Here is a 27142-nt window from a genome sequence, read left to right as displayed (position 1 = left end):
TCAACTGTATGATAATTAATCCAATTCTGTTCGCTTTGCAGGATCAGGGAGAAAATACCTGCCTTCTCAGCACAAATGGCTCCATTCTGTCACAAGGCTCCCAGCACTGCCCTGGTGATACAGCACTGCAGAGCCATGTTGTGTGTGTAAAGGCATGGAAACCAGAAGAGCTCTCATTCAGGGAGGTCAGAAAGCAAGAACTCAAGAAATGCTCATTCACTTGTTAAGATGTTTTATGTGCTTTTTCCTTTCCCTGCAAAAAGTCTGACTGATACATTGATCCTAACACTTTTAGCTTTTTATCATGTCTACACAAGAAGCTAGATATAGAGAAGACACAAGGAATCAGCAATACTACTAGACCAAAATCCAAGAACTTCAAACTACGGGAAGGAAATGTGCTGCATGGCGCAGATGTATTGCATTTGAACCTCCGGAAATTGAAGCTGGAATGTTAATTCTCCCAGAACTCCCAGTTGATTACAACGTACCATATTGAAGAACAATCAAGTTCTAGAGAGAGGTCCTAAGAATCATTCGATCAAGAATTCATCCCTGGAGATCCCACAGGATTACGGTAATGTAAGACTCAGATGTCTTTTAAAAGTTCTTAACTCTCAATGAACTGATGATGTTTTCCATAGTCTGCTCATCATCTTAAAAATCTGGATTTAGGAAGTGATACTTCACACTTACTCCATCACCACCTATTATATTAGGATGAATGGTCACCTATGCTTGCTAGCAATTAAGAATCTTTAGGTCTTATCTCTGAATGAATTAAATGGGAATTAAAATTTTAGAGCCCAAATCCCATAGATTGCATAGCCAACTGAAATCACCACGCAGGAATTCAGATGGCTGGGAAACTAAGTTTAATGAGAAAGGAATAATAAATATATTTCCACACTAGAGATTTATGCACAAGTACTGTTCTTGTACCTCTGAAGAGTTCATACGTTCCAACAAGGTTATTTGCTACTTTTCATATTTTGAGGGCAGAGGCTGCCCTCCAGATTTCTCCTGAGCTTTGGGCAAACTTTTGTTTTACTTGCTGATCTTGCTATGGCTTCTGGTAAAGGTAAAAGTAGAAAAGAAACTATGCTCTAAGGACAGATAGCCTATGCCCCTTCTTCTTGTGTCACCGAAGGTAAAGTGTTGATTTAATTAAAACAAACACAAAAGGAGTGGGAAAGTAATAAAGTGGTTCTTTTTGCAAGTGTGAGATAGGAAAACAACCTCGAAGATTCTGTGAACTGGAAGTGTATGATTTTGGCTTGCTATAAACTCAGCTGTTAAAGGGGCAACACTCTATCTCTTCTCTATTTAGCTACTGGATTTTTTTTTTAACGGTTTTCATGAAAATCAAGAGGGTTTTTTAGAAGCGGGTAGCTCAATCTCTCAAAACAAAGACAAAAAAATGAAGCTAAACTGAAAACATTAAGGTAAAACAAGCAAATATATTGAGTTCAAAATAGACATTTTTTAAACTTTTATGAGGTATGGAATGAAGTTTTTGATTTCCTTTTTTCTAAATAACTTGAGGGAAGTTTTGCACTTTAGGTGATGAGGCCCAAATAATAATACAAGCCCATAAGCAGGTCTGACCTAGGGTGACCACTGATCTTTTGCAAAGTAGAAATGAACACAATTTATTTCCATAAAGCTGGTTTTTTGCATTTATTAAAATTAAACGGTAATCTATCTCCTAACATACAAATTACTGTGACAAGTTAAATGATGTTCCACACTCCAAACTAATTCCACGCCAGTTGGTTTCATCTCAAATAAGGTCTACCAGATAAACACTTTGTGAAGCCAAGGTGGTGGTGACATATTGTGGATCTTACACTGATTTTCAAAAAGAGGCATCACAGGTTCACATTTCCACATCTATAAAACTTTATTAACAAGTAAAACACGTCAGCATGTTTTATATATGGGCAAAGATATCCTATAATACTAAATGGCACATTATCATCTAACAGTTGAACTTTATCAAGGATGAGGTTTTAAAAAATAATACACTAATATTTCATATGACTTTTAAGAATTAAGTAATCAACAATTAAAATAACATTTAACAGCAGTTTAAAAATATAAGATCTCATTGTTTACCGTTTACTGTAAGCTGCAATCATTCCAATACAACTTTTATCAAAAAAGAAAAGATACTATGCGTGTTCTACAGGCCAAGTGGTCGGGTTTTAGGAAAGGCTGTGACGACACAAACTGGCTCCTGCCCCAGTGCTCCAGTTCCTTCTCTCAAAAGGTGATGGGCTTAGGCAGTCACTGCTCAGTACAGTGCACAGAGGTATACAGGGCGATCACATATAATTTAGCCTCCACAGTAGGACACTTTCGGGAGAGGAGGCACTATTTAAGCTGAGAAAACAGAATAACCAGCACTGTTCTGAGCAAAATCAGGACACATGCCATTCTAGTAAAAACGGGATCAGATGGATTATCATTACTTCTGTGCTTTGGGGGACGGTATAGAACAGCTGAAAAACAAGTTAAATTAAGGAACCCTGAATTTTTCGGACTCCACTTTTCCTATTACAAGAGGTTTTGCTGGAAATATTAGTGATTATTAACAGGTTAAAATTTGTGAACAACCTCAAAGACGTGATATATCTTACAGACGCAAAATAAAGGGCTAGAGATTAATATTTTTTGTTAAACAGAGATTCTCATTTTAACTGAATGTAATAAGATTTGTATTTCAATTTTAAATTTATAAAATCCATTCTGAACACACTTTTTAGAAAAATGCATTTTTATCTTAGATTCAGTTTATAAAAATGAATTACCCTGGCCATAACTAGCTAATTCAAATATAACAGAAATAATTTAATAAACTTTTGCATTACTCCCAAGGCCCAGTTCACATTCATTCAAAAATTGTTTATACACCCAACAAAGATTATGATTTTCAATCTTTAAGGTACAGCGTAAGTGTGGTTAAGTGTCCCCAAAACACAACAGCAGCTCACAGGAAATGAGGGGAAGGATGCAGGGTTTGAGAAATCTGGAAGAGGTTAGGTTTTTAAAAATAATATTCTGATACCCCTGAATGGATGATGAGATTTAAGGCTACCATTGAATTGCAACAATTATGAAGGATCAGGTAACACGCACAGTGAAATCTTATAGATTTAGAGGGAAAAAAATCAAAACAAAAAGTAAACTTTTGATGTTGAATCAAAAGTGACATACTCACATTCAGAAACCAAATATAAATACCACAAAATAAAATAAAATTTTAATAAATTGATGTGTTTATAGCTGATTTAGTAATTTAAAATTACCATGTATCATAGCTTAATTTCATTTAAAAATTAATACAAAAAACAAAGTATATGTCTATAGGAAATTAACGAGATAAAGAAGAGATCCAGCATGAGTTTACATTTCTTATAAGTACATTCAAATTTTAATTTCCAAATCAGAAAACGACATTCAATATTTTGTTTTCTTTCCCCCATGCTATTGTTTTACTGCCAGGGGTGTAATATGGTACTTTAATCAACCATAAAATTCTATGCAGGAGAGAATGAATGAGAGAAAACAAAAAATAGGAGGCTCAATTAGCAAAACAAAGCTGCATGTTTTATTTATCAAAGACAATGAAATAAAATCAGAAAATACAGAGAAATACAAAAGAAGTTATAAAGCATAATAAATTTTATTTTTTCAGAAATGGAAAAATGTCCCTGAATAGTTTTAGATGTATCTTTTAGTAGTAGTCAGTGTCTAGTAAGAAACAAGCAATTTTATATATTCTATATAGCTGCATTAAATGATTTTTAAGTTTAAAAGATGACACAAGTCCCATCATTTTTAATGTTGGCATTCAAAAGCAAAGATATAACTGAAAAGAAAACAGATGAGACATAAAATGATTTGCAAAATGTAGTAGCTTATGGATGTAAAGTCGATTCCAGTTGTAATAATGGTCACATACACACATACTCTCGCAACACACACACCCCCCATATCCCTATATTCCACAGACATATTTCCAGAACTTTAAAACAGATATTTTGCATATCTCAATTTAGGATATGATTTTTACAAGTTAATCCTACAATTACAATGCAAGAAGCTGTTAATGTACAAGTTTTTATTTGCTAAGTTTCAGAAACTAAACATCTAAAGGAAAAAATTATTACAATGATGTTGAAAGATACTTTTATTGGCTTTTTAAAAGATAAATGCAAATGAGAATATCTTATCAGAAAATTAATTTTCAAAAATGTCTTAAATGAAATAAATATAATATCTAACACAATCTCCTCCTGCAAGAATCTCTACAATAGGCAATGCTAAAAACCAAGCTTCTCATTTGAGAACCCCTAAAACTGGCAAGTCCTTTAAAAAAAAAAAAAAAAAGATTATCTTGTAAAGGACATATTGAATACCCACATTTTCTTAAAATTTGTCCTAAAACAATCTATCTTTAACACCCAAATTTTCTCTATATATTAAGTTCACTTAATTTAAAATTAACGAAAAGATATCTGGACACAATTTCTAAGAAAACACTGCAGAAAGTAATTTATGTATGGTTATTTACAGAAAGAATTTTGCTAAATAATGATATAAATATCATGTTCAAAAATCTGACAAAGCCTTTCTAATAGTCAGCAATGCACGTTTCAAAACCCTTGTATATAAGAAAGGATGCTTCACGTGTGGAGTTACTACGTGAATCTAAGAGCCAGAAACTAAAGCATTCGACATGGGTAATAATTTTATTTTTATTATACTAAAAGTCAGGTCAGAAGTCAATGGCATTTCATGCTGGAAGACTGGCTATCACTCAACTCTTTCAATTATATCAAACACTGATTAACCAAATGTGATTGGACTTTACTGCTACAACTTTACGGTCTCTTCCAAGTATATGCAAATCTTTTAAATGGGCACATATGCAAATGTGCAAAACAAATGAAATACAAATATTTAAGAGAATGAACAGAAATGGCTTTTAAGCGTAAACCACCCTGCCATTCAATTTGGAAGCTCTATCTTTTCGTCACTAATCGGTCTTCTGTTTTTAGTAGTCTTCTATCCCATTAAAGTTGTAGGTTTACAGATGTCTGGAAGTTTCACATTGGTGTAAGAAAGGAATGTCTGGTCGATGCAGTCTAGGGACAAAGAAAAAATTAGTCTTAAAATGTCTTAAATTTCAATTATCTAAATGATAGTACAACAAAAACCATTTTATAGCAGTATTACATCAAGTATATAATGTTCTTTTGATAAAGATGACATAAAGTAGCATATATCAGAATATATTCTAAAGTTTAAGCTTCCATAGGAGACTGTCTAGAAAATATTTACATTATATTTTAGACTCTTGAAAATGCCAACAAAATAATCCCACTGAATACTCACAGAAGATCATTTAAATTAGTAAAATGACTTTGCTTTTTATCTCACAGTTAATACTGACAAACTCAATGTTACTGATTGCAAAGACATTTTACTGGTTAAAGAGAAAATGTGACATCTAGGGGGAGGAAAAAACCCTAATGGAACATTAAAATTGATACTTTAATATGACCTAGAAATGTATTTGTATTCATTGTACTCTTCAGCAGAAATAAGTAAATTCTGTTAGCTTATGTAAATTCATCTAAGTTATAAATAAAATTTAAGCAACCAAATCACAAACCATACAATTTATTAAAAGAATATTTAATGTTAGTAACCTTGAGCCATTTTGTACTTGTAGACAGATCGAGAAGTTAAGTGTTTTAGAAGACATGCTTATGCAGTTCAAATACTTCAAAAGTTCAAATCATTTATAGATATAAAGTGTACGGTACTTGCTTTAAAAATCGTATAAAGAGTAGAGATATGAGGTCTCTTAATGTGAAGACATTACTAGGCGCACAATAAATAAACACTATTAATATATATACTATATCCAGAAACTCACTAGATAACTAGCAAGACAACCTCTGCTCATTTCTTTATATTCCCATTTATTCAAGTTATAGCTTTCATTATTGATACAAATTGGCACACACTAAAAAAAACAAGAACAGCTCCTATTTTCTTCACACAAATTTTATTCCTTCCTCCAGTTTGTTAAGATCAGTGCATGGTAAATTGCTTTTCGATCACAGATTTTTTTATTTCTTTCACCAGATGTCTATGTGGATTTCACATTGTTTTATGCAAAATGCCCAACTCTTCTGGTTAAGTGCTTTGTCATATATTGCTTTTCAAGCTTTCAAATTTTGTGCTGGTGCTTACTCATACACATCTTGTGGTCAGTCTTTAAAAAGAAGTTTTAAAAATCTGATTTAAAGTTTCAGTTTACTCATAATATATTTAAAAAATTAAAATTTATGAAATTCAATTTTAAAAATCAAAGTTATCTTTAAAAATTCACAACTTATTAAATTTCAATAGGCTAATTAACAGTATAAAAACATTAATATGCTAAATTTGAGTAAATAATATGAGTACACATTAAGCATTTAATACGCATCTGGTAAATTTGAATACATAAAGGGAATAAAGAGAGTTTAACATATTAATATTCTTACCTCTATAATAAGAAGAAATATCTTGCTCTATGAGCAGCTGCCATGCTTTCAGACATGTTTCTGACTTTTAGATAATTAACAAATCCTCTGAAGAAAAGAAGCAGACCTAAGAAGGTTGAAATAATACAGATGTATTATGTTTTTATAGAGAGAGGGGGCATGATAAATTTAAAACAGACAATTATAAACAAGATCTTTCTGGCTTAAGGAATTTAATCTGTAGGGTTCCATTCATTCCATAATTTATTTTACACTATAATAATAATTCTATCATGAGGAAGTATAACAAAATTTTACTGCCACCCAAAACTTATTCCAATTTGTTAAGCCTCGATGTATCTAAAGTAAAGTAAAAATTGAAGTAAAGCCAATCCAGCCATGAAAATCCAGAATAACACAAAAATATATGTTTATTAAGTGATTTCCTTAAATGGCAAAGCTATCTAATGCGTTTAAACTGATTCACCTCATAGAAACCCCATATTATACCAAACTTTTCAATAACTATAACCACTAAGCAAACTAGGACATATTTACTGATATATAGTATTGAAGAAAGAATACATGCATGCAATTGCTAACAACTGTGGGATAAAACCAATAAGTCAGTCTAGCAATATCAATGCCTGTCATCTGTGAAATCTGTATTTGAAGATACATAATGTAAATAATTTTAATTATTAGTTCTTATTTTCAAGTAATAAAAAAGATAAACTTATAATAAAAATTAAGATGAGAAGAATCAGGAAAGAAGACTTGGGAAGCAGCCACTCTAGTGATTTCTTAAGTGATAAGGGATATTATCATATCTATCTCAGTGCTCCCCTTGTAAAAAAAAGTATTTTAAAATAATAACCATTTACATTATAGCTATCTTTGGTAATTAATAAGATAATGGCCGTCAAAAGCCTCAAATGAAAAATATTACCTAAGTATAGGAAGCATTACCACTATCAGTAGAGTTAAGTCTTTGATATACTTAAGCATACAATTTTAAGGGAAACATTTATTAACTCCAGTAACTTTTTAACCAGGTAATGGTGGCCAGCAAAAACGAAAACAGAAGATATGTATACAAGCAACTTTCCTCACCAGGAGGAAGAGTCTGTCAATTTAAAATGCAAAGTCCCAAACTAAATTTGTACCCCAACTCCAAGACAGTAATCACAGCACTAAAAAGAGACACATGATTATGATAGATAGGGAGATAGAAGAGAGATACAAATAATGACTTGAACAAATGGTAGAAATTTCAGCTAAATCTGATCCCTTCTGCTTCTTATATCCTAACTCCTTCCATTTCGGACTCCCGCTCTAAATTCCACCCTCATGCCCTTCCAGATGCTGTTCAAAGATAACGGTATTGTGATCCAAATGCAAAAGCATTACTGAAAAACATAAACCAAAATTATTTGTGAAATCTCTTCATTTGTCTAAGAAGCTGCTTTTTCTAAGCAAGGCATGTTCTGCTCAGGCATTTTTCTAAAATAGCCCAATTTATATCTAGAAACCAATCACTCAGCAGCTATCATTTCTCAGCATTCTACAATGTGCAACATCCTTAGGAGTATATGTGAGGGCAACATTTTTTTCATCGATTAAATGTTCACATTCCCCTAAAGGCTAGACTATGGCTCTGATGTGGAACTGGGGTTGTCCTCTGCATTTCACTCTGCCCCACAGTCCTCTTCCTAAGACTGCTCAATACCTTAATAATATTTATAAGCAGAAATGCTCATTTAATATGCTGAAATACCTAAGAGACTTCGTACATTTTTTCACTTTTAAGTAAGAGAGTCAATAAACGAGCATAGAATTCAGGTAGTCAGAACACAATTAACAATATAAAAAACTGACTAAACCCTTGTATGAGTCTGACTTCCCAAGAAAATCACAACACTAGAACGATTTCACTATAATTATTAGAGAAAGAATCCAAGCTCTTTAAGGACCTTAACTGACCACTTAGAATTTGTTTCCCAAAAGATCCTAAAGATCCAACAGCAGAACTAAATAAAAACTTAAGGAGAATACTGCCACCTACTGAAATGCTATTATTTTCTGGTAGAATGATGTCAGCGGAGAAATGTGGGCTTTTAAACCTAAGTAGAAACAAAATGTATTCTTCATGTCAGTAAACAAATTGGAAAAGTGGATTAAAGGTACAATGTGATTTTAAGGTTAACTCATCCAAAGTGAAAAACATAGGGAATAAAAAGTGGAAATCCATAAAATTCATCAATATTAATAAAAAGACATGCCTTGTAAGAAGAAATCTGAACAGAAGTCTGTGATCATTAGGCATGAAGCCCTTCCTTATGCCTGGCTGATTAATGATTAATTCAGGGTACATTTCAAACGTATAAAGAATGCTTCAATGATCCAAAAATAAGAGAATAGATAAAATATCCAACTATCCTACTCTCAACATTTCCTATGATCATTAAAAGAAATTATGCATGTACATTTTCCAAAATAAATGCTGAAGACAATTATTTTTTAATCATCTGAAGATTTTCAAGTTTTGCAGCATTCCCTTATCATTCAACCACTGATTCTTTAAACTGACAGCCTCTGGATTTTAAATCAGAAATCTAGAATGCTACGTAGAATCAGTTAAAGAGCTGAGATGATATAAGTGTTTGGATATGAGAATTTTATAGTTGAAAAATTATTTCCACGTAAGTTGTAACACAATGTATTTACATCTTACAGTTTTAGGAAAAACCAAAGTTAAACTAAATGCAAATTACCAAACTGAAATGCATTAAGAATAAACTTACCAAGTACAAGAAATATCCACCAAAGCCAATACTGTCCATTGAAATATCCAGTAAAATAATCTGAAAACTATGGAGTGAACATAAAAATATTAACATATTTATGTACCAAAATTTGAAAATCATAGATTAGCCTCACTTTCAGAATGATTTACCTCAAATAATCTTTAGCACATAAAACAGCATAAAAAGAAAAATAGAGAAGGAAAAAAATACTTAATGACATAAATAATTATTTGAGAAAAGAATCTCTTATATAATAGCAAACAAACTTATGCAAAATATTTTAGAAACAAAAATCAGTTTCAAATGTTTGTAAGAAAGAAAGGTAAATGCTATACATCTGAATCCAACACTTTCTCATTAAAGAGTTCATATGTCAGTTCTTTTTTCATAATCTCTCAAAGCCACAACTACCATCCCAAACACACTACTACAGCAACCCGCTGCTTTAGATATTAACACCAAAAGCCACATTAGTTTAATCTTATCAGATGGGGATGTTCTCCCGACCTCTAAAAAGAAGAGCTTTTGACCTTCTGTACACCCCCTACTGTTAATCACTGCCAAGAATACTAGGCACATAAAGACCTCCAACTCATTAGAGTCTTTTTATTTTCAAACTAGATGCTCCAGCATTCAGTTCCCAGCAGAGAGCTGAGAACAGCTAAATGAACCTTGAAGTGGCATTTCAACAGTTCCTGTTAGTGGCCATGGTAGACAGTTACACGTTTTCTGTGAAATGAGACTATGAACAGGCAGATGGAAGGCAGAGTTTGATGATACTGGACCCAGGTATCTTTTCCTTGATTAGACTCTGGACATTGTGATCACTATCTTAAGAAGTCAATCTAATTTTCTTCAGAGTTACTTCAGATAATTCTTCACTATTACCCTTTAGCACCTAAACAATGCTCCAAAACAGTTGGTTTTTAAGACTGTTTAATATAATCTAAAATTGCTAAAAATTAGCTTCTTTTATCTACTCTGATTCCATTGGTCTCCAAACTGAATCTGATTTAAGTAAAAATGATTTTGTTAAATGCAGATTTGTCCTCAAATTTGAAATTAATTAAAAGAATTTACTGCCAACTTCAGAGGTAATTATTTGCAACTATTCATTGGTAATTTCCATAAAAGCTTAAAAATCCTATAGCTTTGGTTATAACAAAAACGCTTACAAATTGTAAATAATGTCACTATTGAGAAAACATATCTATTAAAGATTATCTAAATCTGTCTTTTTAAAGCTTTTAAGTACTTTCAAAGGAAGTACTACAATTAACAAATGAACCATGATCTAAATTTTCAGCTTAGAGTTCTAGAAATTTTAAAGATTAAAAACTTCAAAGTACTTTTATAGATGCAAATCCCAGATATTTCTACACCCTTAAAATATGTACAATGAAGGGAGAACTAGAAAAATTAGAAAATATAGCTTGTAAAGTAGGACTGCATTACATTACTTTTTAATCAAGTGACTAATAATTAGAAATTAAAGGTTTTTGTGTAGGTTTTAGAGGCTATAAGAACAAAAAAGAATAAAGAACCAAAGAAACAAATTTTTAACTTTCTAATTTTTAAACATATTTTAAAATATACTTACTATATAATATTACCTGGCAAGAGGCAACCAGAAAATTAAGAACAATGTCATCCTTGACCAAAAATATTGACCTAAAGCTATTCTTTATTTACTCCAAAGCGAAGAATATAATTACCTCCACTTTGAAGTCAAAGAGAAAGACTCACTATGTAAAAAAGATAAAGTGCTAAGTTTTTGGGGTCATTCCTGAGTTTATCAAAAATGTTTTAAAATACTAAAAATCATACGGCTGAGCCAAGTTGTTGTTTGGTTTTATTTATTTATTTATTTACTTTTCTGAGGAACATTAGCCCTGAGCTAAGATCTGCTGCCAATCGTGCTCTTTTTGTTGAGGAAGACTGGCCCTGAGCTAACATCCATGCCCATCCTCCTCTACTCTATATGTGGGATGCCTACCACAGCATGGCTTGCCAAGCGGTGCCATGTCCACACTGGGATCCGAACCAGCGAACCTTGGGCCGCCAAAGTGGAACGTGTGCCCTTAACTGCTGTGCCACTGGGCCGGCCCCTGTTGGTTTTATTTTTAAATAAACATATCAATAATATTGATTGGCCAAACTCAGGCTGCAGAAATAAAATTTTGAAAAATAACTTAACCAACAATAAGAATTTATCTGATTTTATTTTATTAACACCAGTATTTTATTGTTTACCTCCTGTCTACTTTCAAAAAGACTTGTTCATTTTTAATAAAACATATGTGTTTTTAAACTAACAATAAAAACATCAAAAGCCTTAGACAAAAATAATATCAGAATCTTGGGATAAATATATTTACACTAGATCTGAGGTTCACGGCACCTCAGAAACAAAAAGAAAAGCAGCAGTAATGATTTATAAATTACTTATTGTCTAATAAAAGGAAACAGTAGGCTTTTGGGAGTAAACCTTTCCCTCAGCGCTGAACTCCAAGGGGAGTTTACTGCTTGGAGCATTACAATAGAAGTCAAAGTACAGTGTCACTGTCAGAGGCAGCACAGAATTAGGAGAATGGGCACTGAAGTGCGACCAGGCTACATCCTACCAACAGTGGGACATACCAACTGTGGGACACTGGGCAAGTTACTAGGCTATTTTTATTCTCAGTATCATCATCAATAAAATGGCTGGATTAACACCTGCATCACTGATTCAGATAGGCTTAAAAAAATTAGTGTTTGTAACAAATTATGCCTGGAACATAGTAGGTACTCAATGAATGGCAGCTACTGTTATTTTACACAAAAGATTTTTAAAAATCCTTTTCTTATATCAATTCTCAACATACAACTAAAGGTATAATATTAACCTTAATTCAGTAAAGGTATTTTAAAAGGAAACTAAACAGTCCTGGTGATGAAACTTGATGCTAGTACACACCTTACAGCATTGAGAAACTCCAGTCTTTGAATTTAAGTTCCCCATCTTAGCACATGAACTGATGTTGATTACTTATAGATAATCTAACCCCTTCTCAACCTGCGGTTCTATGAGAGAATCGGGCCTTAATACCCTAATGGCATAAGCTGCATATAATAGACTAACATCTTTTTTATGAATCTAGAATGACACTAGCAATTTACTAACTTTAGGAGAATTGAGAAAACTGTCTTCAAATCATCTTCTGTGTTCTGTGACTTGGATGAGAAATCCCATTTGAACAACTGTAATTAATTCTACTAACAATATAACCAAAGTGGGACATATTTAGCGCCAAGACTTTTGAGGTTTTTCTAGTAAGAGCTTCTGCAAGGGGAGGGATTGTCTCTTTATCTTTGAATGCTCCATAACACCTAACAAATTCATGCTAATGGTGGAAACCCACTTTATATTTTCGAAAACAAAACTAGAACAAGAACCTGTCAGGGGCAGTTCTTACAACAGCCCATGTTTTAATCATCTTAGAAGAAGCCAGTCCACAGATTCCCAACCAAGAATCAACTGATTAACAACCAAAACTCATAATCTGGTCTGAACAGAGACAGGGTCTGACAAGATTACTGAAACCCTGAGAAGTGATAAAATAAGTTTAAAAATAATTTAAAAAACCACATTAAATCCATAGTTTTAATATTTTGTAATGGGTATTTTTAAATCAATTTGATAATGTAGGCACGTAACTGAAGTGTCTGAAACACTTAAGAGAAGCTGACATATTAGTATGTGATTCTACTGAAAATTTCAGGAGGATTTGACTCATTCAATTAGAAATCAATGTTTAAATAAACATGATATGCAGAAATTATGTATTTTACTAATTGTATAACAGCATTTAAGTGTGCAACTTTTTTTTTCTTGAGGAAGATTGGCCCTGTGCTAACATCTGTTGCCAATCTTCCTTCTTTTTTTTTTTTCCTGCCCAAAGCCTCAGTACACGGTTGTATATCCTAGGTGCGAGTCATTCTAGTTCCTCCATATAGGATGCCACACAGCATGGCTTGATGAGCGTTGTATAGTTCCTCACCCAGGATCCAAACTGGCAAACCCCAGGCTGCCAAAGTGCAGCACGTAAACTTAACCACTCAGCCATGGGGCTGGCCCCTAAATGTGTGGGTAACTTTTAAAAGAGGACTTCTTAAAACAATAAATAAAGCCACTCTTGATTGTTCTCCTAAGCCTTATCCTAAAGAAACTACGAAAAAAAGCTTTGTAAAAAGGAGCAAAAAAGGGGCTTGAGGAGGTAAAGGTAAAGAGTTGGGGAGGATTATGCTGACAACACTAATGCGTGTACAAGAGTTAAGGAAAATTATTTTGGGGTCTAGAAAAGTTGTTGAGCCGGGAGAAAGAAAAGGATGTGTTATCATCTCCCTACACACCATCTTGTAAATGACAAGAAGCAGACAGAGGGTGACTTCCAGGACCAACAGGAAAATGAGAAGAAAGGCTAACAAGGAACATAAAGGAAAATAACGGGCTCTGATAGCCACCTCAAAGGCTTCTGCTTTACTTTTGAGCTCTTAATGTTACTAAAAGAAGTGAGAAGATATTTAAGTCCGTGACAACTTTACTAACCAATAGAAACGTTGATGTGTTAACTGATCTGAGACTTGCCTGCACTGTGCTACAACAGTGGCAGTCATGACTTGTTGAGCACATATATTTGAGCAGCAGTTGGGCAAGGTATTCTGATTTTATGTATTTCTATAACTCATAAAAATCCTGAAAGGCAGCTATTATCAGCCTATTATAAAGAAACTAATGCTCAAAACAATTTAAAAACTTAAAGTTAGAACCCTAAATAAAAAAAACAGAAGATTTGAACTCAAATTTTTCTGATTTCAAAGCTCTTTCTATGTACTAACAAGCTCTCCTATAATTATAAAATGTTCACACTACAGAGATCATTACAATAATTAAGTATATAAGTTAAGTCTTGAATTAATTGAGTTGATATACATTAAATGAACATTGATGAACCACACAGGAAATTTCACATATTTTAATTTTAGAGATAAAAGTGGTAGAGGCTATCAAGACACTCACCCTGACAATGAGGATCCATTTGATCAATGAAAGGCCAAATCCACAGATGGCACCATATCTTCCAGCTATGGTATTGGTGATACAGAAGGATAAACAAAATCCAAGCCAGTTGAAAATAAATGCCACTAAAAGCAAGAGAAATAGCTCTTTTACAAACCATACTTTGGAAACAAATTAACAGAGAGATAATATTAACAATACTTCATTGCTCAATGGAAATAACAATTCCCCTTCTTTGAACTCTTACCAATTAAGTCTTCTTTACAGACTACAGTTTATGTATTAGTTATTTACTATATGTTAACCAATGAGTAAGCTTGATTTCTTGTCAGTTTGGTCAACAGGAAACAATTCCTTAGAGCTTACCACTAACAGGTGAAACTGCATTTTTAAACCAGCTAAACACCCAGTCACAATGTAGCTCCCATGTGATCCCACCCAACAAGTCCAGCCTAAGCAATCAATTAAATTAGTTTTTTTTAAAGCAATATTAAAGATGAGCCAAATAAGTTATGAAATATCTTTCCCAGAGCAGATATTGTTCATTGCCTCTTCCTCCTACCTAACAAAACCTGTTTTCCCCCTCCCCAGGAACCCACCACCTCTACAGAGTCTTTATTTCAGGGAAGGCTGACCCCATACTTAGCTCCAAAACGTAGGTCCTGAGTAGTCTGGGAAAAATCAGAGGAGGAAGAAACTCTCTGCCCATGATATTTTTTTCAATAGGACTTGTAAAAAACATTCTTTGGCTCTCAAAAACACAGCAAGAATGGGGCCAGCCTGGTGGTGTAGTGGTTAAGTTTGCGCATTCCACTTCAGCAGCCTGAGGTTCGCGGGTTTGGATCCTGGGTGCAGACCTGCCCCTGCTCATCAAGCCATGCTGTGGTGGTGTCCCATACACAAAATAGAGGAAGACTGCCACAGATGTTAGCAATGGTCTTCCTCAAGCAACAAACAAAGAGGAAGAATGGCAACACATGTTAGCTCAGGGCCAATCTTCCTCACCAAACAACAACAACAACAACAACACACACACAGAGCAAGGAGAGGGAAGATGGAAAATAGGTTAAATAACAGTGGCTCTACATTGATCATTGTTGAAGCTGGGTGATGGATACATAGAGGTTTATTATACTCCTGCCTAGTTTATTTGAGAATTTCTACAATAAAAGCTTTTAAAAAGAAAAAGAAAAGAAATGGCTCCTCCTCTTCCACTGGATGTCATGCTTGGATGTAATACTTGGAGCTGTTGCAGGGATCCTGCTTTCAGCCTGAGGACTAAACCATCGCTCCAAGTGGGAGAGGGTGAGGAAAAGTGAAGACACGCAGAGCCACGGCACTGATACTTTCTGTGCCTGAGGTCCGCGCATCAGTGGACTTCTTGTTCTGTGAGATAACCTCCTAACTATTTAAAACAGTCGAGGAGGGTTTTCTATTACTTACAGCAGAAACCATTCTGATGCAGGTCCTTGAGATATAATCAGAGTGCCCTATTTGTGTCCAAGACATCAATATTATCAAAATAGTAAACGTAGTAATAGTAAAACTACAGATCAATTTGAGCCTAGGTTCAGTGCCCATCCCTAAATATCTTCAGCCAACACTAAGAGAGAACAAAGTAAATTACCTAGAGAAATTCTGATTTCTCAGAATTCTAAAGAGAGGAAACACGTTAAAGTTTAAATGAAATAGCTATTTCTTCGAAGCCATTCTCCTACCCCTGTAATTTCTTCCTTCCTCATTCCTTCTAGTGGCAGCTTTCTTGATCATTTATGGGAAGCTGTATTATGTGGTACAATAGTCAGAAGAAATCATTTTGAAATAAGAGACTTGTGTTTGAGTCACAGTGTGCTCACTCACTAGATACGTGCCCTTGGACTCACTGCTGACTTCTATGAGCCACAGTTCTCTGATCTGTGAGCACCTACTCCACAAGGCTGATAAGGGGATTAAGTGACATATGAATGTAAAGAGCACAGCACAGAACCCGGCACATGGTGACTGCTAAAGAATGACTGTTAGCCATCATTACTACCCACATGAAATGATCTCTTTACCTTACAGAGGAGGTCCTATCTTGTCTGCAGAAATAAATCGAGGAGACACTGCTGGAAATAAAGCTTGTTTACTCTCACTTTTTCTTTTTATAAACCTAGATACTGATCAGTATTGTGCTATCCTCTGCATCTGTGTTATCCAATGCCACTAGCCACACTGCCTCTTCCTCCTGACCCAAGAATTCAACCTACTCTACAAAGAAGGCTATTTAAATTTAAATTAATTAAAACTAAAAATTTAGTTCTTCAGTGGCACTAGCCACATTTCAAGTGCTCAAGAGTCAGTCATATGTAACTTGTAGCTACCATATTGGACAGTGGAGACATGGAATATTTCCATTATCACACAATATTTTATTGGACATAGCTGCTGTATATCTAATTGGCTAATATTTGTGTTGGCCTTGGGGAAAACATATAACGGCCAATCAAAAGATAATTTTCTATTTAAAATAAAGAATTTACACTAACAAATAGCAGCAGAGGTTCCCAACTGGTGTACCAGACATGTGCTAGTGACAGGCTGAGATATTTCTCTCCTCAGCCCTCAGGGCAGGCAGGTGAGTTCTGGGGCAGAGGACAGACTACCACCAGCCTTAAGCACCTTATTTCTTTATCTTGGTGTGCTACAAACATTCTATCGTTTTGTAAACATGTCATGTTGTTAAAACATCAGAAGCACTGATGGAGAAAATCCAAAACAGCAAAATACTTCAAAAGTGTATTTCTACCCTTGAGTATGTGCATGTTTAGCTTGGAGAAAAAATAATTCAAACTCTGTCCAATTTTTTCAAAATTAGACTTACCATTAACTATTACACATATCATTGTACCCACACCAGTAATAAGATCCAAACAACAAACAAGGACTTAGTGAGCCATCATGTTTTCTTCTGGCTCTCTGCCAGAAGAATAGATTCCTATAAGCTGTGCTCATGCAATATAACTTGTTATGGACTAAACTGTGTTCCCTCAAAATTCACAGATTGAAGTCATAAGCCCCAGTGTGACTGTATTTAGAGATAGGGCCCTTCCAGGAGGTAATTATGGTTAAATGAGGTTATAAGGGTGGAGCCCTAATCTGATAGGATTGGTATCCTTATAGGAAGACAAAGAGATTCCAGAATTCTCTCTCCATACACATGGAGAGAAGAGGTCATGTGAGGACACAGCAAGAAGACAGCCATCTGCAAGCCAGGAAGAGAACCCTCACCAGAAACCAAATTTCCCGGCACCTTGATCTTGGAATTCCAGCCTCCAGAACTGTGAGAAAATAAGTTTCCATTGTTTAAGCCACCCAGCCTCTCATATTTCACTATGGCAGCCCTGAAAGACTAATATATAACTTAACCATCTTTACTTGGTTTAAGCACCAGGAAAACAGTGAAGCTCGTGACTACTTGAGCACAGATAGATTCACTTTTTATGCCCCTTGGTCTAAAGATAGAAAGTAAAGCTGAATAGGTCTTTAAGGTAGAGAAAGGGCAGAAGCATTCAATTCTGGATCCTCTGACATGTCTGAGTTGGCAAGAAAGAGAATTTAAGAAGTGTACACTAAACCTTAAGTGTGTAAAATCCATAAAAGAAAGAACATGCAGTAGAGGCAGATGAACATATACATGCCTAGGAAAGAAGACAAGAACACTTGGCTTTCAGCTGTACTTCACTCATGTTCCCCTGGAAACCCAGGACAAAATAAGGAAGCTTAAGAGGTATAGGACACCTATTTCCCACACAGTGAGGCCCAAGATGGAACCCAAAGAAGTAACAGGCTTCAACAGCCTATATCGCTTGGGAAAAGTAAGATTTGGGAGAGCAAGCAGCAGGGAAGCAGGGAATTTAACTCAGAAAAGTTGGTAAAGAATGCTTAGTGTTGCTCTAATTACACTTCTCTGCATTCACTGTCAGAGTACCCTTGTCTCTAAGAAAGCAAACGAGGCAGGTTCAGACAGGTTAATGACATTTGAAAGAAGGCTGCTAATCACTTTAAATAATACTACTTATTATAACTAAAAGGTGAATTCCCAGTAAAGAATGGGGAAGGAGAACATTACCACCACCTTCCCTAAATAGCACTCTATAATTTATGACATTTCATATATTCTAACTCATTTGATCCTCACATTAGCCTTTTAAGATGGGCAAGGTCAAAAATAATTCCATTTTATGGAAGGGCAAATTGAGACTTAGAATGGTTAAGCTCCACATAAAGTCACAAAGCTACTAAGATGTATATAGCCAGCGATCTTTATCATTCTATCCAGTGATCTTTTGATTATATGTACCTCCCGCTCACACAAAGAGGTTAACAGGATAATCTAGAAAACAATATTGTACACTATTGTTTATCCATTAACTAGTAGGGCTATACTTTTAAATTTTCAATAGCCACGAGATACTTATTAATTACAAAGGGGAAAACATTAACTCCATGATGAAGAAGGCAGACCACCTTAACCTGATGAGAATTAACATCACCAGAAACAAGACATAGGTAGCTACATCACTGCCTCCTGATACGACACACTGAGGAAGGTACACCATTTCTGTGGTATTCTTGCAAAAAAGAAAACAAAAGAAAGAGAAGGAAAAAAAAAAAAGATAGGCATAACCTGAATCTAATCATAAGAAAACATCAGATAAATTCAAATTGAGAGACATTCTACAAAACAACTGGCCAGTACTCTTCAAAAGACTCAAAGTCATAAGAAACAAAGACAGACTAAGAAACTGTTCCAGATTACGACAGACTAACCAAACATGGCAACTAAATATAATGTGTAATCTTGGATTCCATCCTGGACCAGAAAAAGGACATCAGTGTGACAACTGGCAAAATCTGAATAAAGTCTGTAAACTAGTTAGTAGTAGTTCATAATGTTAACTTCCTGATGTTGATCACTGGACTGAAGTTACATGAAATGTTAACAATTGGAAAAGCTGGATGAAAGTTAGATAGCAATTTGTAACTTTTTCCTAAATTTGAAGTTATTTCAAAACGAAAAGTTAAAAAAGTTTTAAATTTTAAAAAATTTGATAATTGCTTTGAAAATAAACAAATGAAAATCATTAATGAATGTAAATAATATTAATATTGAGCACTTATTAATTTTTTGGAGCACAGAAAAATTCTCATTACATATAAATGCACTAGGTTTCAAAGACAATAAGTTCCCAGACAAGAATAATCAATTTCACTACACTTAATTCTGAACTGCATAGGGATTAATTTCTGTTGTATCCTTACACAATTCTCTTTCTTTAAACTGCCAATCATTAAGAAAGATAAGAAGCAAACAATTTATTAGTTTTAAGACATTTCCACTAAACGATAAGCAAGGAGATGACAGATTTATTTTTCTTGTAAACAAAACATATTGAATAAACTTTAATACTTTGCAAATTTTATATGAGTTTCTTAAGGTAAAATTACAATTCTTAGATGTTCCCTTTCTGGATGTACTTACAGTATGTAAGCCCATCTAAAAGCTATATAAAAACACAGCTTTTATGCACAGAACAAGCCATCAATGTATTGTTTTCCAATGTGCGGTGCCCAGACAACCCTTTCAGAACTGTAACTTTTATGACTTGTTCATGGTAGGTGCTCAAAAGAATTTACTGAATAAAGATGCTCAACATCATTAATCATGGGGGAAATGCAAATTAAACCACAGTGAGATACCACCACACACCTATTAGAATGTCTAAAATTTTAAAAAAATTTTCAATACCAAATGATAATGAGGATCAGAGCACAAGAACTCTCATTCACTGCTGGTGGGAATGCAAAAATGGTATAGCCACTTTGGAAGACAGTTTGGCAATTTCTTAGAAATCAGAATTCACGTTTCAAAACACTCTTCTAATTCTTTTCAATGTTACAAATAACTTAACTGCTCTTTCATTATGTTTCCCTCAAGTCTAAAATGGGAATAATGCAGGTGATCAATTATTACTACAGCACGCTGATGTGAAGATGCACACATGGTACAAACGGCTAAACTTCAGAAGAAAAGTTTTCTAAACAGAGTCCACTACATTTTTAAACCCTAGAGTTCAAGGTCATTTCTACGGACTGTCAATTATCCAACGAACCAAATTTTAATTTCTAGCTTTTAATTAACTGACTTCCATACTCTTAGAGAGAAAATCTGTTAAAAATAAGATCAGGTACAAGCACGTTAAGCAGGTATGAGGCATTCTGTGGTGACGCTTCAAGGGACTATGAGAAGCAAAAAAATTATCAGGAATTATATACATGTACTTCTTTTCATTTTCTGAACAAGAAAATGCAATTACCTTACCAAATTTAAGAGTAAACTTTTTTTAGGGTTATATGTGCTAAGAGACTGAAATGTAGATGTTTAAAACAGAGAAGGCAAGAATTAAACCAATAAAAAGTTTTAATGAAAATATTCTTATTGATATTCATTATAGTTTTATTTGCATAACTTATATAACCTGAAATGTTTAAGTTATAAACCACATTAAAGAAAATCTATTTCTGGACCTTAGAAAAATACAATAGAACAGAATCTAGATAATAGCTTCTATACAGTTTAAGGAGCATGGAAAATACAGTAAGTTGCAATTTGTAGAACAGCCACTAGATGGTAGTGATTACAAATAAATCCATGCTTATCAAAGCAAAATAAGCTTAAACACTGGCCCACAGACTCTCAGAAAAAATATATCAGGAAATGAAAGTGAAATATAATTCATAATTTTACTTCTATAATATTGGTGCAATATTTGTAGAATAGGAAGCATAAAATATAAGCTGCAGAAACATAATTTAATAAAAAGGTAGTAAAGGTCAGATAACTGACAGTAAATAGCTTAAATATAAATATATATTTACATTTTTATAAAGTAATATACCATCACTGGCCAAAAATAAAGCCAACCAAGAGTTTAGGTTATCATGCATTTAAAACACTGTTAAACCAGTAAAATCTTTTTAAATCTAAAAAAACAAAGATTAAACAGAAGATAGCAGGGTTAAGTGAAATACAAAAATAGAGAAATAATAACTAAGCTGAGTCATTTAGATAATATCAAATAACATGGGGGTTTTTTTTGTCGTTTTTGTTTTGTGAGGAAGATTGGCCCTGAGCCAACACCTGTGCCAATCTTCCTCTGTTTTATGTGGGATGCTGCCACAGCATGGCTTGACAAGTGGTGCTAGGTCTGCACCTGGGATCCAAACCACAAACCCCAGGTCACCGAAGGGGAGTGTGCAAAATTAACCACTATGCCACCAGGCCAGCCCTTCAAATAACATGTTTTTATTCCTAAGAATCAGGTAATTATCCTATACAAAGTACAAAACATTTAAATTCTTTCTTTTCCAATTAAGATTTCTTAAAAGAGGGGCCAGCCTGTGGTGTAGTATAAAACTAATAGTATAAAACAGTATTTATTTGTAGCCAAAGTGTTCATTTCCTTTTCATTGCACCTAACATCATATTTAACTACAAATTGTTACTAAAACCACAAGATTTAAATTTTGCATATACATTATTAGCTGGCTGCCAACCTGAATATAATCTAGCACATTTGAAAAGAAAAATATAACTGCCTGCTGATCCACTCAGCCATTTCTGAGTGGTTATCCACTTCTATTCTTTAGCTGATGAAATGAAAGGAAGCAAGAAACCACTTCAAAATAGAGGAAAAAGTAAGTGAATTTCCAGACTCAAAAGTAACTCAACTCAGGAAGTATGTATTTTCTGTATTTTCTATTTTTAAAGTTGAATGTGGTACTTTAAATAAGTAAACTATTCCTCAGTTTTATTATCAAAATAAACCTTATAGTTAAAATGAATTAAACCAGCATTCTATCAAAGAAGGTATGAAAGCTCGATCATTTAACCAAGTTGAGGACAGAAATTAACTACATCATAGTCTGATAAATTTACTTATATAAATATTGGGTTTCCAAAACTGAGTTTAGCAATTTAAACAGTTTGAGTGTCATAATATTACTTACTGAGTATACTACATGCCAATCCCTGTGTTAGGAATTGATATAATGAAGACTAACACAGTCTTCCCTCCAGTAGCTTAAGTCTACTCTATAAGTCAAATATTAAATTAAGAACTTTACGAGATGTTAAAAAATATCACTTAGGTTTCTAGTCTTCTAATTACTCACCATTCCACCCAAATAAGACATATTTTCTTACTTTTGTGTCTCAAATCACATTGTTCCAGTTGCCCAAAATATCTCCTTTTCCAACCCTTCCTCCTGCTTAAAGACTCTACATGGAAGTCCTCTGCTGCAAAAGCAGAATTTCGTTTCATTCTCCATGCTCCTACAGCACTGAACGGACATGCAGCATTTCTCATGCAAAAACATATTCAGCTTAAATATGCTTATATATTTCTATACAGTCAGCATCTAGCACGATGACTGCAATACATAGTTATCTGATAAGCATTTAATAAATTCTAGAATTCATACTGTAACATATGATCACACAATACAGAATCAGAAACAATTTACATTTTAAACAAGGTAGACACCCACTAACAATATTTACCTTTCCTCACTGTCTATGTTACTTTAAATACACATACAGCCAACATAACGCAAAAAAAAGTTTGGGAATGACAGATCACTTACTGAAAAACGCCAGCATAAAAATCCCATCATTACCCACTCTGAGCTGGTCTGCATCACTGAAGTCATCTCTTGGTGGACATTCTTCCTCCTGAATCTGTGAAACATATAACATTAGAAGAGCTTGCTAAAGTAATTACAACTTTATTACCTTAAGCGTAAAGATAAGAATTTAAATAAAATTTAGCATCCTCAATTTGCTGTAACATAGGCAAAATGAGATAATGACTACAATGTCTGGAACAGTATTTACTCAAAAAATACTAGCAAATATTAATTTTTCATGGGCACCCTTGAATAGTTTTAAAGATAAACACAAAAAAGATAAAAATTGAATAGCATTGAATTAATGAAAATGGTATCTAGAAAGACAGATGTGACATTGCCACATTAGTGTCAAAGGGAAAAGAGGAATTTTCATAATCTGTGGTAGAGTCTAAATTGGTAAAACCTCTATGGTTGACAATATTTACCAAAATAAAAATGCACACACCCTTTGACTCAGCAATTCTAGCTCTTGAAATATATTGTACAAATATACACATATATTCCTACCTGCAAGAAATGATGTAATAAAGATAATTCATTGCAGCAATTGCTAATAAGAGCAATAGATGAGACACAATATATGTCCATCAATAGTGGACTATTGTCAGGAGATAATTCTCCAACAGTCTTTGATGTTTCTGCATGTCTTCCAGATAGAGGCACTGGCTGCCTTTTTTCTGTACTTCCTTTTGAGGATGTTTATATAGCAGATGGCTTCGGAAGAGACAGTCTCTCCCTCCAGAGCAGAGATGTGGGCATGCTTATTAACCATTAGAAAATATTGGGTTCCCTAAACGCAGGGTTCCACACTGCATGTGGAGGCATCACTTGGCCCTCTTTGAGTTGCCCTATGGATAGCGAGGCTCAGGAAACTGGCGTGAAAAAATGCTAATACTCTGGCTACTACTACTTCTGTGAATAATAGAGTTTTTGTCTCTGATCCAGCAGTCTCATGTCTTCTGCCAGCACCCATAAAACTCTGACAAGCTAATCAGTTATTTTGCAAGTAGGATAAAATCTCAGACTGTTCATAATTCTTGACAGACCAATGAAATAAATTATTGCATATCTATACAATGAAATTCAAAAAACAACTTAAAAATTTAAAAGTAAATAAAAAAGAGAAAAGTTGTTAATATTCTAATGACAATTTCTAAAATATACTGAGTAAAAATCATTTGTATTACAGCACGGCATCTTTTGTGTACAGAAATAATATACTAACATATTAATATATTTGTTTATAAATGCAGAGAACTTCTCTGAAAGTATACACAAAACCTGTTATCACTGATTGCCTTCAATATTTAGCAAATCTTGATGGAATATCCCTTCTACACAAGATTCTGCTTCCTGGTACTGGAGATATATGAATGTAGATAAAACAAAGATGTTTGTCTTTCTGGAGCCTATATTCCAGTGGGGGGAGCCAGACAAGAAGGATATAATAAATTATTTATATAATTACTAAAAGGTATAAATACACTGCAAAAAAAAAAAAGTAAGAAAAGGATATTTAGGAATGCTACGAAATTAAGAGTTACAGTTTTTTGGTCTTTGGGTTTTTTTGCTTTTTTGGTGAGGAAGATTGGCCCTGAGCTAACATCTGTTGCCAATCTTCCTCTTTTTGCCTGAAGAAGACTGCTGCTGAGCTAACATCTGTGCCAATCCTCCTCTATTTTGCATGTGGGATGCTGCCACAGCATGGCTTGATGAGCAGTGTGTAGGTCTCTGTCTGGGATCCCAACCCACAAACCCCAGGCTGCTGAAATGGAGCACACGAACTTAACCACTATGCCACTGGGCCAGTATCTAAGGATTACAGTTTTAAATATGTTGGTCAGATAGGCCTCAATGAGGTGACACTTGAGCAAAGACTTAAGGGAGAGGTAAGAGAGCCATGCAGATATCTCATAGAGAAAGTATTTCAGGTACAGGAATAAGCCAGCACCAAGGTCCTAAGACAGGATTACAGCTGGCATGTTAGAGAAATAGCAAGGAGGCTAGTATGGTTGAAGCAGAGTAAATAAGAGAGGAAATAGGAAGAAATGAGGTCAGAGAGTCCACTTAAGGACCTTGGATTTTACTGCATGATTTTGGAAATGTTACAGGGTTTTGATCAGACAAGTGACATGATCTGATTTACATATACATTATCTCCATGTTACATATACATAATCTCAGTTGAGTGTTGATGTTTCAATTTTGTGTTAGTACACACAGAGGCTCAGAGAAGCTAAGTGCCCTGCCCAAGAGCACATAATTAGTCAACGCACGACTTGAATCCAGGACACTGATTTCCTTTCCATCCAATCATGTAGGCTCATTACACATGTAGCTTTCCTAGAAGAAAAAGATTTTCAAAACCATATTGCTCATTATTTGGGCAAAAAGATCCCTTCACCTCTGCAAACATATATCCTAGGCAACTCACTTATAGTAAACAGAATGATTGGCAATAATTAAATATATAAATAAAATTTTATAAAATTTCAAGTTTATTCAAGAAATAAACATTAAAGCACAGTATGAGGCCCCCAAAACCACTGTCAATATGATGGCAAGAATATAAATATTTCATACTCTTTTGAAACACTAGTCCACAGATTTTATCATAGGACATCATTTTAAAAACTATAGAAGATATATGCACAAAGATGTCCTTTACAACATTAACATTGGAAAACACTCACACACACAAACACACATTTGAAAATAATCTAATTGTTCACTAAAGAGGAATGGCCACTAATTTATAGTATATTGATTCCATGGAATTTAACTCATGCATTAAAATAACAGAAAAATATTTATATAAAACGTTTAAAGAATAAAAGATGGTAATTATACAATAATTTCAACTACATTCAACACTGATTTATAAACCCTAAAACTGGTAAAAGACATCAAAATATTTTAAAATGAAGAGCTGTAATAGAATCACTGTGGTATTTTCTTCTTCCTAATTTCCCACATTGGCTAACTTTTTAAAAAAGCATTCATTAACTTAATTAACTGTCATCTATTAAGAACCAAATATGTGCCAGATAAGAGCCAGGTGCTGGAAATATAAACACAAGGTCCTTGTCCTGAACTTGCTCACAATTCGTCAAGTGCTAGTTTTTATGTCAAAAGACAAGTTACTGACATACAATTTAAAACAGGGTACAAAAAACAAACCCTACCCACTATAAAGTTATAAGACTGATGAACAAGCTATGTTTTAAAAGTTTTATAAAGTGAATTATCTGGAATTCAAATATTTATCATAGAAATATTAAAAATGAGTTCATTTCCATATGTCTATTTAACCAACCATAACTATACATGCAACCCTATACATTAGAAATAGGAAACTGTAGAAAACAGTATTTCCAGGTCTCCTGGTTACCTACAGTCTCTCAATGACAATCCAGCTGAGATTCATTTACAACTGAATATACTCAGATGCCAATCAGGCCAGTTTTTTATCTGAATCAGGTACAGAAACTCATACTCAATCATACTTTGCAGAAAGAGGGTCCTGGAGCACTGAGTTACAAAGTGATGAATTTAAAAGATTGTTTACAAGGACCTCTCTCGTGTACAGTTCTGTTTTGCTTTCCATTAAACTTTCCACAATCCTTACAGGCTCGAGTTACAACGCTATGAGAAGCAGGTGGAAACAGAACACTTTTCTCTATGGACATGTTCCAATACAGGCTGGGGATCACATTACTTTCTAAAACAAGACACAGGGAATGATGACAGTGAAGGGAAGGAATAGTAACACTTCAGAGTTTTCTCTCCAAAAGGTAGAATCACCTTTATGCTTTTCTCAAAGCACAGAGAGCAAGACTTAATGCTTTCTACCTTCTCTCTCGAGTTCTAATCTATTTTGTGGAAGTTAGGGCAGTTGAGGACCCAAGGTTTCTAAGATCCTTTAAGGACCGTTGCCATTTCCAAGATCTCTAGGGAAATACTCCATGAGAAAAGGAGTTACTGTCCTTCTACTT

General features: G+C 34.1%; 1 protein-coding gene across 1 annotated transcript in view; it reads right to left on the bottom strand.

The window, feature by feature from the left end:
• Positions 1-1884: 1884 nt before the first annotated feature.
• Positions 1885-27142, bottom strand: part of NDFIP2 (Nedd4 family interacting protein 2) — a 66868-nt gene continuing 41610 nt past the window's right edge. Inside the window, exons 4-8 of the mRNA XM_008518631.2 lie at positions 23103-23196; positions 14415-14539; positions 9350-9416; positions 6567-6672; positions 1885-5153 (exon numbers count right to left, since the gene is read on the bottom strand). Coding sequence (XP_008516853.2) covers positions 6569-6672; positions 9350-9416; positions 14415-14539; positions 23103-23196 — 390 coding nt within the window. The 3' untranslated portion in view covers positions 1885-5153; positions 6567-6568. The remainder of the gene's footprint in view (positions 5154-6566; positions 6673-9349; positions 9417-14414; positions 14540-23102; positions 23197-27142) is intronic.

Source organism: Equus przewalskii, chromosome 16 (genome assembly GCF_037783145.1).
Source record: "Equus przewalskii isolate Varuska chromosome 16, EquPr2, whole genome shotgun sequence".
Lineage (NCBI taxonomy): Eukaryota > Metazoa > Chordata > Mammalia > Perissodactyla > Equidae > Equus > Equus przewalskii.
The sequence above is the reverse complement of the archived record's forward strand: the minus strand, read 5'-3'. Positions and strand labels throughout refer to the sequence as shown.